This window comes from Amblyraja radiata, chromosome 25 (genome assembly GCF_010909765.2).
Source record: "Amblyraja radiata isolate CabotCenter1 chromosome 25, sAmbRad1.1.pri, whole genome shotgun sequence".
Lineage (NCBI taxonomy): Eukaryota > Metazoa > Chordata > Chondrichthyes > Rajiformes > Rajidae > Amblyraja > Amblyraja radiata.
Genome location: NC_045980.1, coordinates 30,215,246 through 30,231,839, shown reverse-complemented (window position 1 = coordinate 30,231,839; position 16,594 = coordinate 30,215,246). Strand labels below are relative to the sequence as shown.

General features: G+C 45.3%; 1 protein-coding gene and 1 non-coding gene across 2 annotated transcripts in view; one reads left to right on the top strand and one right to left on the bottom strand.

The window, feature by feature from the left end:
* Nucleotides 1-16,594, bottom strand: part of LOC116987181 (2'-5'-oligoadenylate synthase-like protein 2) — a 35,927-nt gene that overhangs the window by 4,361 nt on the left and 14,972 nt on the right. The window contains exons 10-12 of the mRNA XM_033043059.1: nt 15,824-15,996; nt 9,419-9,672; nt 8,143-8,275 (exon numbers count right to left, since the gene is read on the bottom strand). Of these exons, the coding sequence (XP_032898950.1) occupies nt 8,143-8,275; nt 9,419-9,672; nt 15,824-15,996 (560 nt within the window). The remainder of the gene's footprint in view (nt 1-8,142; nt 8,276-9,418; nt 9,673-15,823; nt 15,997-16,594) is intronic.
* Nucleotides 9,749-9,820, top strand: trnak-uuu. The gene has a single exon. It is a non-coding gene; the product is annotated as a tRNA-Lys (tRNA).

Sequence of the window (16,594 nt, the reverse complement as noted above, 5' to 3'; positions counted from 1 at the left end):
GAATATTGCGTTGGAATGGGTTGCGTTAGGGGACCAGGCCTCCCGTGTGACAGGGACCCAACGGGTCTCAGTTGGTCCAGTTGGTGTTAAATTTAAACCAAAGGTACAAGGGGTTGCAAGGAGAATCCTTCTATACAAAGATTTGTTACATTCTGGAAACACTGGTTGTAGGGGTGGCTGGAACAGAATGAGTCCGTTTCTTCAAAAGGAAGTCACAAAGCACTGCAAATGCTAATTTACATTGAAAAAACCCATAGTGCTGGAGTAACTCAGCTGGTCAGGCAGCATCTCCGGAGGACACGGATAGACGACGTTTCACATTCGGGCTCTTTTTCAGTCTGGTTAGAGTAGGGGGAGAAAGCTGGAAAAGAGGAGGGGGCAGGACAAAGTCTGGCAAGTGATGGGTGGATACTAGTTGGGGGGGGGGTTAATTGACAGATGGATGGACAAAGGCTAGAAATGAAAAGGGTGTAGGATAAGGAGAGAAGAGTGAAACGAGAAGCCGGAGAGAGGGATGGTTGGAAGGGGATAGGGGGAAGGGAACAGGGGGATGGGAACAGGGGGATGGGATAGTGAAACAATCAGGTGAGTGCATAGTGGGGCTGGATTGCGACTTGAGAGAGAATCATTTACAGGGCTATAGGGAACAGCAGGGGTATAGGACTAACAAGATTCATTTATTGGTACCTGACATGGACAAATGTACCACAACAATGTGATTTGATCTGCACTTGCACTTCCAAAAGCAATTCAACTTATATAGCAGTAAACACCTCATCATAGAACAATTTCAGAAGCAGTCTCCAAATATACCTCAGTATACCAATACTTCACAAGTCGGATAAGGCTTTTCAGTTTAGTGAGTCGGGTCTTTATAAAGTCCCTCTGGAGTTCGGTGAAGCATGTCGAGAATTCTCCCCCACGTTCTCCGGTAGCAATGAGATCTTCATAGACCTGATTCTTCACGCCAGTCAATGGCGGTGGACCTTCAGGACAAAAAAGTGACCTTTTATTGCTTAGATACTGACAATTGATGTAATATTAAACTTACTACGTTGTTTGTCATTGAAGAATAATAATACTTATTATAGTATTATTATTATTAATAATACTTTTAATTCTATGTCACATGAAATTGCTATAAATTCTTACTTAATGCATCATAGGTTGGCAGAACATCAAATTCCACGCTCTCTGAACTCTTTTTCGATTGCAATGTGAAGCTCATAGATTTGGGTGGGTTATTGCTTGAACCTATCGTGATTTGAATATCACGAATCTCATATGCAAGGCTTCTGGAGCACTTTTCCAGCATTTTCCGAATTTCCTCCAGGATTTCCTGCCTGTTGTCTCTCTGGTCCTGGAAACTTTTGAAGCAACTGAGGAAGACGACAAGATCGGCATCCGAACTATTTCTTAAAGCTGTTCCTTTCCCCGACGATCCACCCTGACAACCACAAAAAGGAAAAAAAATATTCATAATTGTTTTAATATTTGCAAACTTACACATTCTGGGTAGATGATATAAAAAATGCCATTCCTTTCAATCTTCATCATAATTCAGAATTAGAAACGTTGTTATCCACTTTGCTCATTTTCTAACCATCAATTCTCCCGACGTTGAAGCTTCCAGGGAGAAGGCAGGAGAATGGGGCTGAGAGGGAAAGATAGATCAGCCATGATTGAATGACAGAATACACCCGGTGGGCCGAATGGCCTAATTCTGCTCCTGAAACTTATGAACCTACGACTCTTTCGCAAGTATAGGGATCAGAGTTCCTCCAGCACTTTGTGTCTTTTTGTTTATAAACCAGCATCTGCAGTTCCTCGCGCCTACAAAGTACCACCAGAGCAGTCTCCACCAAATCCTCTACATGTTTGCAAGGATGTGCCATCCCATGTCAATAAAACGCCCCCATTCATAAACTAAAGACATTATTTTAAATAATTAATTGTGGTCAGCAGCGGTTACAATAAGCGACTCACCTTCACGGCTCTGATGACACTAATGTTGGGTCGCTTCATGAAACATTGGTTCTTTAAAAACTCGCAGATTCTCTTCACGGCATCCTTCATGCCGACATTGAACCCGCTGGGCTCCAAGTATCTTTTAATGAAATCGTCCAGCTTCTTCGGATCTGTGTGGTACAGGTCTCCGCCGTTTTCCATCGTTGATTTTCGCAGGCAGCGGCTTCTGGCTTCAACTCGGGCGCCGTGGATTCTGAAGTCGTTGATGCTCCAAATAAAATGTGAACTAACTGTGTCACACCGACCTCCTTATATTGCTGTCGCTGGCCCCTCCTTCAAATATTCAAAAATATATGCGAAGATAAACATCCCAGTGCAACACAATATTAGACACGTCCTGATCTGGGCACTAATCTTCAACCAGTGATCAAACTACAGCCCCACCCCCTCTATGATCCGTTTCAGTGGAAGTTCTCAGGCTTTCGGTTTCATGTTCCTGTTGCTGTGAATTTCGAGTTCTCCCTCCTCCCTTCCATAAGGGAACTGACGCTAAAAAAATAACACAAATAGCTGGAATAACTCGAAGGCTAAGTGAGGTGACAAGTATAGCTGGGACATGTTGGCTGGTGTGGGCAAGTTGGGCTGAAGGGCCTGTTTCCATGCTGTATCAGTCTATGACTCTAAGGTAGAATCTCTGGAGATCATGAAGGTGATGTTTCGGGTCGGGATCTTTGTTCAGACTTGGTCTCCAGGTTCCCCTTCTGTATCTTTCGTTTCCCCCTCCCCTGACTCTGGTCTGCAGAAGGGTCTTGATCAAAAACGTCACCTATTCCTTTTCTCCAGAGATGCTGCCTGACCAGCTGAGTTACTCCAGCATTTTGTGTCTATATCCAGGTATCTGAACAGTGTGCTGGGGGAACTCAGCGGGTCAGGCATCATCTGTTGAGGTAATAAGACAGGCGATCACTTGACCCTAAACATTGTCCTTCCATTCCCTCCACAGTAGAGGTCAACCCTCCAGACTACAACGGCACCTCCCTTGTCGGCGGGTTTAATGCCAGTGTCGCTAAGTGAGTGGGGGGGCCGTGTGTTCAGAGGGGGCGAGATTGGAGTGGGTAAGGAGGGGTAGAGAAGCTGAGCCGAAACGTCACCTATCCATGTTCTCCGGAGATGCTGCCTGACCCACTGAGTAACTCTAGCACTTTGTGTCCCTCTGTGTAAACCAGCATCTGCAGTTCCTTGTTTCTACATAAAACTAATTGCCCCGCTTCTTTTCTTACAAAACCACATGCCCCAGTTACCACTTGGTAAGGTTGGCGTCCCTTTGCAGCAGGACTCCTCTGGCATGCTGTAGAAACAAGGAACTGCAGGTGCTGCTTTATCCCAAAGGTATACACAAAGTGCTGGAGTAACTCAGCTGACCAGGCAGCATCCCTGGAGAGAAGGAAGGGGTGACGTTTCAGGTCGGGACCCCACCTGCCCTTTTTCACCAAAGATGCTGCTTGACCTGCTGAGTTACTCCAGCACTTTGTGTTTCGTTGTCCCAAACATCCAGCTCTCTCTCTTCCCGTCGATCAACCTGTATGTCTGTCTTCACAGCTCACCGTTTCTTCCATCAAACAATAAGTGATACGGAAGATAGACACAAAAAGCTGGAGTAACTCAGCGGGTCAGGCAGCATCTCCGGAGAGAAGGAATGGGTGACGTTCTCTGGTCGAGACCCTTCTTTAGACAGTCTTTTCACCAGATGCTGCCTGACCCACTGAGTTGCTCCAGCATTTTGTGTCTGTGGAGCAATTAGTTTTATCTTCGGTGTAAACGTCCTTCCTGCCCCTCCCCCCAGAGAATGGTTCCAGGTTGACTCTGAAACAGGAATCCCCCGTGTTCTGTTTGATATTAACGGTGAAAATAAACATTAAACAAAAAACTCCCTTTCAAAGCCCAGGGAGCAACCTCGCCCAGAGTGTGGAGCCCCCTCTCTGTAGACGGTCAGACAACACAATTCAGACAATGGAAAAAAAACAGTCCTTTCATTGTTTATCAAGAACCAGGGGATAGAGGTTGAAGATGAAAGGGGTAAGGTTTAATAGGAACCTGAGGGGGCAATGTTTTCACACAGAGGGTGGTGGGTATATGGAACAAGCTGCCAGAGGAGGTACAGCAGTTGAGGCAGATACTATCGCATAGTTTAAGAAACATTTGGACAGGTACACGTACACGCTCTATGAGTCTATGTCTACTTTCTCCAGTAACTGTGGCTTCACCCCAGCTGTTGTAGATGGATCCCTCTGTCTGAAGAGAGGTCTCAACCCAAAACTTCACCCATCCTTTTTCACCAGATATGCTGCCTGGTCCACTGAGTTACTCCAGCACTTTGTATCTATCTTCGGTAGAAAACAGCATCTGCAGTTCCTTCCTACAGAGCATGAACATCAAATGATCTAATATTCAATAATCCCATCTTTTTACAGTGCCCCCTTCTCCCAATGTGCACCTATTTATCCAATGATAAATGAAGAAATTCCTCCTCATCAAATTTCTGAAGATACATCCTTTTATACTGAGGCTATGGCTCAGAATGTTTGTCTATGAACTGATCTGACAGTCCTCTGACTGTCTCTCAACATCTGTCAATTTAGTTACAGTTGCTCAGGATGAACCCTGAGATGGACCATTGCAACCTGGATTTCCATCTCTCCCTAGTTTCATCCTGGAAAAAAAGGTTTTGCCTGTCTACCCTCTCTGTGCCTCAAATAATGTTATAGTTTTGACTTCCAGCTGTGCACTGTGATGGTTCTACAAACCCCTCAGTACAAGAGCAATCTTGAATAGTGCTTAAATGTTGATCTAGTCGTTCACACCCACACCATTGGAATAATGAGACCAGAAGGGTCTCGACCTGAAACATCTCCTATCCATGTTCTCCAGAGATCCTGACCTGCTGGGTTACTCTAGTGCTTTGAGTCCTTATGGGAATAAATACATAGTTGGGCCCACAACACCAATTTTGCAGGACAGAAGCTGTTCTTGGAAGGAAAGGGGAGAAAGTTATCGTTTTCCACTCCATTCTGTCTGCTTCAATGTGAGGGAGCTAATTCAAGAGATTTGGGGATTCCAGATCCCTTGACCTCTCATGGTCTTTAAGTAGCTGTTCAAATCAGAGACACCCTGGCCGTGCTTGTGTGAATGTGCGATGGATGGTTTTACTGCGATGTGGAAAAGTTGTAAAAATAACTGTGTCGGCTCTTAGACTAAATTGACTCATTTTCAGATAGCGACAAAAGGTAAAATAGCATTTACCTCGTTACGAAATAAATACAAGCAAGTCACAGAGGTTACAACCTCGCTTATGGGCTTTGGTTTAGTTTTAGCAATAGTGTTCAAACAGGTCCTTTGGCCCATTGCATCCGTGCCGACCAACGATCACCCGTATATTAGCTCTATGTTATCCCACTTTCACATCCTACACACTAAAGGGCCATTTACAGAAGCCAATGTACCTGGGAGCAATGTTCAGAATGCAGACGTGGGGACCGTACACAGGGATTGTTGGTTGATTATCAGTTCAATACATGTGATCTCAGTGGTTTCACTGTTGTCAACTTCTCTTGCTTCTTGTTCCACCAACATGATGAGCTGAATCAACTCCCATCATGTATGAATCCCCCTTGCATATTAACTGCAGTGGAAGTGCAGAACTTAACGGACAAGTATTCGGCATAACTCATAACTGATAAAGGACACAAGTTAATATAAGAACTCTGATTGAAGAAATTAACCAGGTAATCTTTCAAACATTGTTACAGCTTTTATTTATCCATGCTGAATTACACAAAGATTGGCATTTAATTGAATTCAGATTCAGATTCAACTTTAATTGTCATTGTCAGTGTACAGTACAGAGACAACGAAATGCAGAATTAAAGTAGAGCTACTTTCCTGGCAGCTAGACTAGGCTACCGTCTTCTATAATAGAAAGTCAATGTAAAAATATGAAGTATAAAGAGTCTGAAGAAGGGTCCCGTCCCAAAACGTCACCTATCCATGTTCCTCAGAGATGCTGCCCGTCCTGCTCAGTTACACCAGCATTTGATGTCTTTCTTTGGTCAACGGGCATCTGCAGTTCCTTGTTGCTGCCACCTTCTATACTGTACTCATGAGGATTTCCAGAAAAATAATTTAGTCCAATCAAGTGAATCCCTTTATGATCCTTAGAGCTACATGTCCCTCCATATCTATGAGCTTATCTAAAAACCCTCTTAAACACTATATCCTCCACCACCATCCCCTGCAGCGTGTTCCAGGCACCCACCATCCCCTGTGTGAAAAAAGGTGCACATTTCCTTTTTAACTTTCCCCCTCAACTTGAAGCTACGGTTAAGAGATACAACACGGAAACAGGCCCTTTGGCCCATCGAGTCTGTGCCGAACACCTATCCTCGTGCAGTAGCACTATCCTACATACTATCTTTTACCAAAGCCAAACAACTTACAAACCTATACATCTTTGGAGTGTGGGAGGAAACCGGAGCACCCGGAGAAGGCACGTGCGGTACAAACTCCGTACTGGCAGCACCCATGGTCAGAATCGAACCCGGGACTCTGGTGCTGTAGGGCAGCAACTCTACCGCTGCGCCACCGTGCCATCTGTTTACAAAAATGAATCTGTGTCTCAGTACATTCGGTGACATTACAAAGTGTCATTGATTACCAACCCCCTTCCCATTCACTTTCACCCTTTCAGAAGTGCACCCCTTTTACCAAGTCTCCCCTTAATCCTCTCTGCTTCAGGGAGAATGCCTCTTGGTTCACCACTCCCATACAAGATTCCCAGTCAGAAATAGTGATAATCAACTTGACACCAAAAATCAGCAGTTAAATATGTTGGATAATTCTGTGAAATACGATTAGGAATTACATTTCAGATAAATATGTTTACAGTGATTTGCGGCGATTGCCATTTCGACATCTCTCTCCAATGCTCCAGTATTGATTCCTTGCGCAAATCTTTTTGTTAAAGCAAGGTGCACCAACTGGGGTCTTGTGTGCGTGTATCCTGCAGCATGTTGTCATTCCATTCCAGGTGACTATTGGATTTTCCAGTTTGTTTCGCACCTTCTCGTTGAATTTGTTTAATGGGGTAGAAAGGTTTGACATCCACTGGAACCGATACACTCTTCACAGGCTGTAAAAACACAAACATAAACAAGGATTGTTACCCTCTGCTCTGCTATAATCTTGCTGTACAGATAGAGCTGCTGCTTCACAGTGCCAGAGACCCGGCTTTGATCTTGACCATGAATGCTCTATGTGTGGAGTTTGCACGTTCTCCCTGTGACCGTGTGGGTTTCCACCATGTGCTCCGGTTCCCTCCCATGTCCCAAAGATGTGCGGGTTTGTTGGTTAATTGGCTTCTGTAAATAGTCACTAGTGTGTAAGGAGTGGATGCGAACGTGGGTTAGAACATGGAACTGAAGTGATCGATGGTCGGCGTGGACTCGATGGGCTGAATGGCCTGTTTCCATTCTGTATCTCTGAAAACTGAAACTCAAAATACCAATTAGTTTACGTTAGTGTACAAAATCATGAGAGAAATCTAACTTCATGGTGTCTCCCAAGGACCCTTCCCACCCCAGTCATTCCCTCTTCTCCCCAATCCCATCGGGCAGAAGATACAAAAAATTGAAAGCATGTACCACCAGACTCAGAACCAGCTTCTTCCCCTCTGTTATCAGAATTCTGAACATTCATAGAGTTAATCAAACGTACAATAGGCAGAGCAAAGAGAAAAATATCGAACTGCAGAATTCTGTAGCATTGCACCTCCAGAGATAAAGTTCAATGACGGCAATAAGGCCCTTCGGCCTAACTTGCCCACATCAGCCAACAGTTCCCATTTACACAAGTCCCACCTACCTGCATTTGGCCCATATCCCTCTAAACCTGTCCTATCCATGTACCTGTCTAAATGTTTCTTAAACATAGGTAAATGCTTCTTAAATGTTCCTCCCATAAGCTAGGGTGCAGTCATAATCTTCCAACCCACCTCATTGCAGGCATTGAACTTTGTCTCTGGAAGTGCAATGCAAACAAAAGCTTTTCACCATTATCTCGATACATGTGGCAATACTAAACCGATACCAATGCCATTGCATGTTCCCTGTGATATTTTACCTTAACATTCCAGGAGTTGACATTTTGCACACAGTTCTGCTGTAAACATCTCTTGGCCTCTTCTGCCACTAGATCCCATCTCGCTGCTGCAGCAACGTTACCTGTTGGATCTGCGGGGTCAAGGATCATTGGCCTAAGGGTTCAAACACATAAGAATCAGCAGCCAAACACAGTTTTACTAGCTCGTTCTGTACACCACAGAATCCTTTGGGAATTATCCCTTGAGCAAATCTTTTTTTTATTTTTTTTAATTTATTAGAAGTAGTGTACATTACAATAATATAAGCCAAAAATAACATAATACATTTCCTGTACCACTTCACATTTTAAACTTTAAAAAGAAGAAAAGTAAAGAGAGTTAAATAGGATAGTGTGTGAAAGAGTGATCAAAAGAGACCCTTAGAAACGAAAAATTCAAAAAAGAGTTAAGAAGCAGGCCCTAGAAAAAGTAAAAGAGAAAAAGAAAAAGAAGATATATTAAAAGTAAAAAAAAGAGATTGAGCAAACCTTTAAGGCTGCTTATCCTTTCATCGATTCCTTGTTGCCTCCTGACCTTCTGTACCCTAGTAGACTAAATACTGAGGACATCTGGTGGTGCAGCGGTAGAGTTGCTGCTTTACAGCGCCAGATACACAGGTTTGATCCCGACTACGGGTACCGTGTGTACAGAGTTTGTACGATCTCCCCTTGACCTGCATGAGTTTTCACCGGGTGCTCTAGTTCCTATCTTTGGTATAAACCAGCCTCTGCAGTTCCAGAACAAGGGGTCACAGTTTAAGGATAAGGGGGAAATCTTTTAGGACCGAGATGAGGAAAACTTTTTTCACACAGAGAGTGGTGAATCTGTGGAATTCTCTCCCGCAGAAGGTAGTTGAGGCAAGTTAATTGGCTATATTTAAGAGGGAGTTAGATGTGGCCCTTGTGGCTAACGGGATCAGGGGGTATGGAGAGAAGGCAGGTACAGGATACTGAGTTGGATGATCAGCCATGATCATATTGAATGGCGGTGCAGGCTCGAAGGGCCGAATGGCCTACTCCACCTATTTTCTATGTTTCTATGTTTCCTTCCCATTTCAAATAACCTTTCACTGTGCTGTGTTTAAGAAGGAACTGCAGATGCTGGAAAATCGAAGGTAGACAAAAGTGCTGGAGAAACTCAGCGGGTGCAGCAGCATCTATGGAGCGAAGGAAATATGCAACGTTTCGGGCCGAAACCCTCTTGCTGTGTTGATTCTAGAATTCCAGAAAGGGCAATTATGGTTTGAACATCACTTACTTAGGTTCTTTAAGTTTGTTTTTCAGAAATCTGCCAATGTTGTCAGAGTCAAAGTTGTAGTTTGTGGTCCAAAATATCCAAAGGTCTTTGTACTGGACAATCAGTTCCAGAACGGTGCGAAATCCTTCCGCGGTGTTGAAATTTACCCCCTTCTCAGCGCTCTCCCATGCATAGATGATCAGCAGTTCGAGAGCATACTTCGGTGGTAAATACTCTCCGGTTCTCAGTTGGCCTTTGCAGGGGCGACGGACTTTCTGTTAGATAAAAAATAAATCAACATTTGATCCTTCCGCCCTTGGACTGTCTCTTTCTTGTTTGAATAACTTCAGGGCCGGATAGCTCAGTCGGTAGAGCACCAGACTTTTAATCTGAGGGTCCAGGGTTCGAGTCCCTGTTCAAGCGGTTACTTTACAGACAGCAATGTGGTGCAGCGGTAGAGTTGCTGCCTTACAACGCCAGATGCTGTCTGTACGGAGTTTGCACATTCTCCCTGTGGTAGATTGTGTTCTCCGGGTGCTCTGGTTTACTCCCACAGATTAACTGTAAATTGTCCCTAGTGTTTAGGTTAGAACTAGTGTACGGGTGATCACTGGTCAGCGCAGACTTGGTGGGCCTAAGGGCCTGTGTCCAGGCTGCATCTCTAAACTAAACCAGTTAAAATGAAGGAACGTACCGCCATACATTAAAGAACATTATCGGCAAATTAAAGAACTATTCACTCAGGTGGAAAATTCAACTTTAACATAGTTAACAAAAATATTAACAAAGGGATGAGATTAATTATTAAGGTCTTGGGTGCATTGTTCAGTTCAGTTTAGTTTAGAGATACAGCTTGGATACTGGTTAGATCCAGGACCAGGGGCCTCCTGTGGGGGCTATGGTTGAGTGGTGGAATATTGCGTTGGGGAAACGGGTGAGTGGTGGAATATTGCGTTGGAATGGGTTGCGTTAGGGGACCAGGCCTCCCGTGTGACAGGGACCCAACGGGTCTCAGTTGTTCCAGTTGGTGTTAAATTTAAACCAAAGGTACAAGCGGTTGCAAGGAGACTCCTATACAAAGATTTGTTACATTCTGGAAACACTGGTTGTAGGGGTGGCTGGAACAGAATGATCCGTTTCTTCAAAAGGAAGTCACAAAGCACTGCAAATGCTAATTTTACTTCGGAGTCACGTGAGTGACTACGTGAAGAACCCGCTCAGTGCGCAGGCGCGGCATTACGCCAGCAGTGCAACAGCGGCTTGCAACGGGAATTAGGCTGTCCCGTTACAGGATGAACCGGACCGTCAGGTGAGTACCCTGAGGTCAGGTTTTCTTTTACAGGTGAGCCTTTTTCTGCTTGTGTTTTACAGGCAGAGAAAAAGGCTCTGGAACAAAACTGTCCCCCATTTTCCCGTCGGGGAGGGGGGCAGCAACGGGCGGTAGGAGCGTTACCCGGTGTTCCGTAATTCCCCGACACCGTGCTGAGGCCAGCCCGCTAGTACCTGAAGCAGCGGGCTGGACGCATAGCCACTCGAGAGGCATCCGGCAGGTGTTTCCCGATGTCGGACGGGACGTCTCTCCACCCGCACGGGGGGAGAGAGAGTCGCATGAGCCGCTGGAGCGGCTCACGGAGCAGATGCCTGCGAGACGCGCTGCTTGAGGGGCGCTCTCGCTACTACAAGGCAAAAGCTCCAGAAGAACCTGTCCCCCGCTCGACTCCAGCGGAGGAGCGTTCCATTGCAAGGGGGGCAGCAACAGGCGGTAGGAACAATTACCGGGCGCCCCGCTATCCCCATCACCGCGCCGAGCCCAGTCCCGCTAGTGCCTGAACTGCGGGCTGGATGTCTAGCCATCCGAACAGGCATCCGGCCGGTGGCGTCCGATTCGTCGGACGGGGACATGTCTCCACCTAAATGGAGGAGAGACAGCCGCCTGAGCTGCATCCAACAGCAATTGGAGCAGCTCCAGCGAGATGCGCAGAAAGAGCGCTCTCGCGGAGGGAGGTCAGGCACCCCCTCCACAGTGTTTCATGCACTGCCCTTTGCTCCCTCATTACTGGAGGCTAGCATTGGTGACCAGGGCTGGGCTGGTCTGGAACAGGGGCAGGCGGACGAATTCGGGAGTATGCCAGGGGTGCAGGAACATGAAGAGCTGTTGGGTGTGATGGACCGCTTGTAGCACCCCACGGGCTGGAGCACCGCTGGAACCAAGAATGGCGGCCAGCATCAACCATTACTGGAAAAGGTGCTCGCTGAGGTGCTGAAACAACACAGCACCAGAAAACGGTGAGGCCCTCAAAGTAAAAAGTGTCAACAGCCAAATCTGGGGGCATGTGGGTCACACATCCAGACCCAAGAACTCAAGCTACAGCGGATCCTAAGGCTCCTGACGTCAGCCATCACAGCCTTTGCTCGTTCCGTGGAGACCACGGAGATGGATACCTGCCAGCAGGATGTGCTGGCATTAATGTGTACCACACAATTTGAGATCAACAATCTCCGGAGGGAAACATAAGACCTGCCCTCAATCCCAAATTTGCTGGCTTGTGTAAAGCCCCAGCTGCGGAGACGGACGCGCTGCCATTTGGGAAAGATTTCAATAAAAACTGAAGGAGATGCAGGAAGCATCAAAAACCTTCGGCCTAATGAGGGCAGGCCCCGGGACGAGCAAACCAAGACCTCCGATACCCAAGTGGCAGCACCCCACGGCATCCACCAGTCGACGTCCGCAATATGGGACTGGTGAACGCTTGGGGTCCGCACATTATCCCCAAAGATCTTTCAGATCAGGGCCCGCAGCGGACCCTCTGGAAAATGCGCCTCCCCCCAACATCGCCAGCACGTCAGAACAAAATCTTCAGGAAAATGAAGAAACAGAATCGCCAATAACCATGGAGGTAGGTGGGTCTGGTCCCTACCAGCATATAGAGAATAAGGGTGCTTTATTAACAGGGGGGAGATTACACTTGTTTAAAGAAGCATGGGGTATGGTCACGAGTGACAAGTATATACTCAACAACATTACAGGATATAAAATACAATTCATGTCAGAAAAAACGCCGCCAGTTCAACAATGGCCCCAAAGGGTATTTCTCCCTCCGTCAAAGAGAAACGTGAGGGACAAGCTGAACTGGTGAGACTTATCACAAAGGGGGTCATCGAAAAGACCAAACATGAACCTTTGGAAATTGTATCGAATATATTCACTAAAACCAAAAAAGATGGTGTCTGTCGCATCATCATTGACTTAACATCACTAAACAAATTTGTTAAGTATATACATTTCAAAATGGAGACATATGTTACTGCCAAACAACTGAATTCCAAAGGACACTTCATGGCAAGCATTTATCTTAAAGATGCTTACTATCTAGTACCCATATACAAGGATCATCGCAGATACCTAAAATTTATCTGGATGGTACAAAGCATTGCCCTATGGGCGAACTTCAGCCCAAGATTATTCACCAAAATATTGAACCCAGCCATGGCAATACTAAGAAAACAAAAACATATTGTCATGGCATATCTGGAGGATATTCTCATAGTAGGGAAAACGATGGAATTGGCTGTGGCAGCAGTATCAGCTACAAAACAGCTCCTCGAAACTCTGGGGTTCGTCCTACATCCAGATAAATCTAAGTTGAAGCCATCCACTATCATGGACTACCTGGGCTTCACAATTAACTCAGTCCATATGACTGTTACCTTGCCAAAGGCAAAAATGGTTGAATTAGCACAATCATGCAACAAATTAATGGTCAACGAGCGACCAACTATTCGACAATTAGCAAGAGTAATTGGGGAAATGGTAGTAGCATTTCCGGCTACACAATTCGGACCTTTGCACTATCAAAATATTTTACAGAGAGCAAAGGTACGGGCAATAAAACGACATACAGGTCACTATGATCGTGTCATGAACTTACCCACTGAAGCAATATCAGAGCTACAGTGGTGGGCAGAAAATGTTTGGCATAGTTTCAGCCCTATCTTTATCACTAACCCTACTTTAGTTATTCAAACAGATGCCAGTGCTCAAGGCTGGGGAGCGACTAACTCCATATCCAGCACAAGTGGTAGATGGACTAAACTAGAGTCATCATTACTACTTACACTGGGCATTAACTATCTAGAGATGTTGGGCGCCTTTTATGGTTTAAAAGCATATGTATCTAATATGCAGCACTTGCATGTTCGGTTACAAATTGATAAATACTACGGTGATGGCTTATATTAACCATATGGGTGGCATAAAATCATTATCATGCGACAAATTGGTCAACATGATTTGGCAATGGTATGTCGAAAGACATATTTGGCTATCAGCTACTTACCTACCAGGTAAGCTAAACACCCATGCCATGAGAAAATTAAACGCCAGGGTTGCAAGTTTGAACAGACCTTACCTGGAACTGGGATTGTCCAAACAAACCATCACCACCATGTCGGCATCCCTTCGAACATCCACCAAGAGGCAGTACTTAACCAGCATCAAAAAAGGGAGAAGTACTGCCAGGAAACATGGACAACATACGCAACAGCTACAGCCACCAACATACTGGAGTTCCTGGCCATCTACACCACGATGTAGGGATCAGCTACAGTGCCATCAACACAGCGCAGAGTGCTCTTTCTGCTTATCTCAAACCAGCGGCAGGACAACAGGCGATGGGATCCCATCCACTGGTGGTAAAACTGATGAAGGGCATTTACAATATCAAGCCCTAAGCCCAGGTATACCCATATTTGGGATATCAGTGTGGTCCTGACATATCTCAGGGAATGGCCACCAGCCAGATCCCCCGGCCTCGAGCAAGCTACACTAAAGACGCTTAGGTTGATGGCACTTGTATCCGCTCAGAGGGTCCAGTCACTACACCTATTGCGACTGGACAACATGATCACAGCTCCAGACCAGATCTGTCGTTATCCAGCGACTGGTCAAACAGAGCAGACCAGGAACACCTAATCCAGTCGTGGTTTACCCACCAGAACCACGGTTATGTGCCATGACCCACCTACTATCCTACATAGACACAACCAGAATATTCGAGGGAGATGAAAAGCCTTGTGGGTCAGTCACAAAAACCTTATGGTGGGGTACGAGCCAAACCATTGCGAGATGGCTCAAGCAGGTGCTAGAAACTGCTGGGATAAACACTAACATGTACAAATTTTATTCCACCAGGGCAGCATCCATGTCGACGGCTAAAGAATGGACATGCCTATAGACCACATCCTGGCTACAGCAGGATGGTGGGAAGGGAAAAGACCGTTCAGAAATTTTATAATAAGCCGTTGGCAAAACCTGGTTTATTTGCAGTAAAGATTTACGAACTGCAAATATTTAATTTAAGCCCAGGGGAGCAACTTAATTCTTTGTTGTTATTGTTTAAAAAATACCATTGTGTTTTTCTACAAATAGACTCATTGGTTCATTACGATAACACTTCCTCCCTCAAGAACTTCGGCAGTGAGTGAAATGAAACTGTTACACGGTTTGAAATCACAGAGCTTTGAAATCTTCACGTAGTCACTCACGTGACTCCGAAGTAAAATAGTAAGATTAAACGAGAACTTACCAGTTTGAAGTTTGATCTGTATTTTATGAGGAGTTACGATGAGGGATTACGTGCCCTCCGCTCCCACCCTCATTATATGGATCAAACTAATAAATTGATGTCTCCTTATCTTTACTATGTTTACTTCAAAATAACTGTGTCTATCTGTGATTCCACACCGCTGCTTGGAAGTATGCCGCGCCTGCGCACTGAGCGGGTTCTTCACGTAATCCCTCATCGTAACTCCTCATAAAATACAGATCAAACTTCAAACTGGTAAGTTCTCGTTTAATCTTACTATTTACATTGAAAAAACCCATAGTGCTGGAGTAACTCAGCTGGTCAGGCAGCATCTCCGGAGGACACGGATAGACGACGTTTCACATTCGGGCTCTTTTTCAGTCTGGTTAGAGTAGGGGGAGAAAGCTGGAAAAGAGGAGGGGGCAGGACAAAGTCTGGCAAGTGATGGGTGGATACTAGTTGGGGGGGGTTAATTGACAGATGGATGGACAAAGGCTAGAAATGAAAAGGGTGTAGGATAAGGAGAGAAGAGTGAAACGAGAAGCCGGAGAGAGGGATGGTTGGAAGGGGATAGGGGGAGGGGAACAGGGGGATGGGATAGTGAAACAATCAGGTGAGTGCATAGTGGGGCTGGATGGCGACTTGAGAGAGAATCATTTACAGGGCTATAGGGAACAGCAGGGGTATAGGACTAACAAGATTCATTTATTGGTACCTGACATGGACAAATGTACCACAACAATGTGATTTGATCTGCACTTGCACTTCCAAAAGCAATTCAACTTATATAGCAGTAAACACCTCATCATAGAACAATTTCAGAAGCAGTCTCCAAATATACCTCAGTATACCAATACTTCACAAGTCGGATAAGGCTTTTCAGTTTAGTGGGTCGTGTCTTTATAAAGTCCCTCTGGAGTTCGGTGAAGCATGTCGAGAATTCTCCCCCACGTTCTCCGGTAGCAATGAGACCTTCATAGACCTGATTCTTCACGCCAGTCGATGTCAGTGGACCTTCAGGACAAAAAAGTGACCTTTTATTGCTTAGATACTGACAATTGATGTAATATTAAACTTACTATGTTGTTTGTCATTGAAGAAACGATATATAAACATTAGGAAACCTTGAGAGCATCCATCTATGGTATTTCATAGAAACATAGAAAATGGGTGTAGGGGTAGGCCATTCGGCCCTTTGAGCCTGCACCGCCATTCAATATGATCATGGCCTTATTCTTAAACTGTGGCCCCTGGTTCCGGACTCCCCCAACATTGGGAACATGTTTCCTGCCTCTATTGTGTCCAAACCCTTAACAATCTTATATGTTTCAATGAGATACCCTCTCATCCTTCTAAACTCCAGAGTGTACAAGCCCAGCTGCTCCATTCTCTCAGCATATGACAGTCCCGCCATCCCAGGAATTAACCAGCAAATTAAGGGACCAAAACTGCACACAATACTCCAGGTGTGGTCTCACTAGGGCCCTGTACAACTGCAGAAGGACCTCTTTGCTCCTATATTCGATAATTCTACGCATGTATTATAATGTTGTCTACACTGTAAAGAAACTATTTGGGACTTTCTTGCAAACTCAAGAGAGAAATCACTATA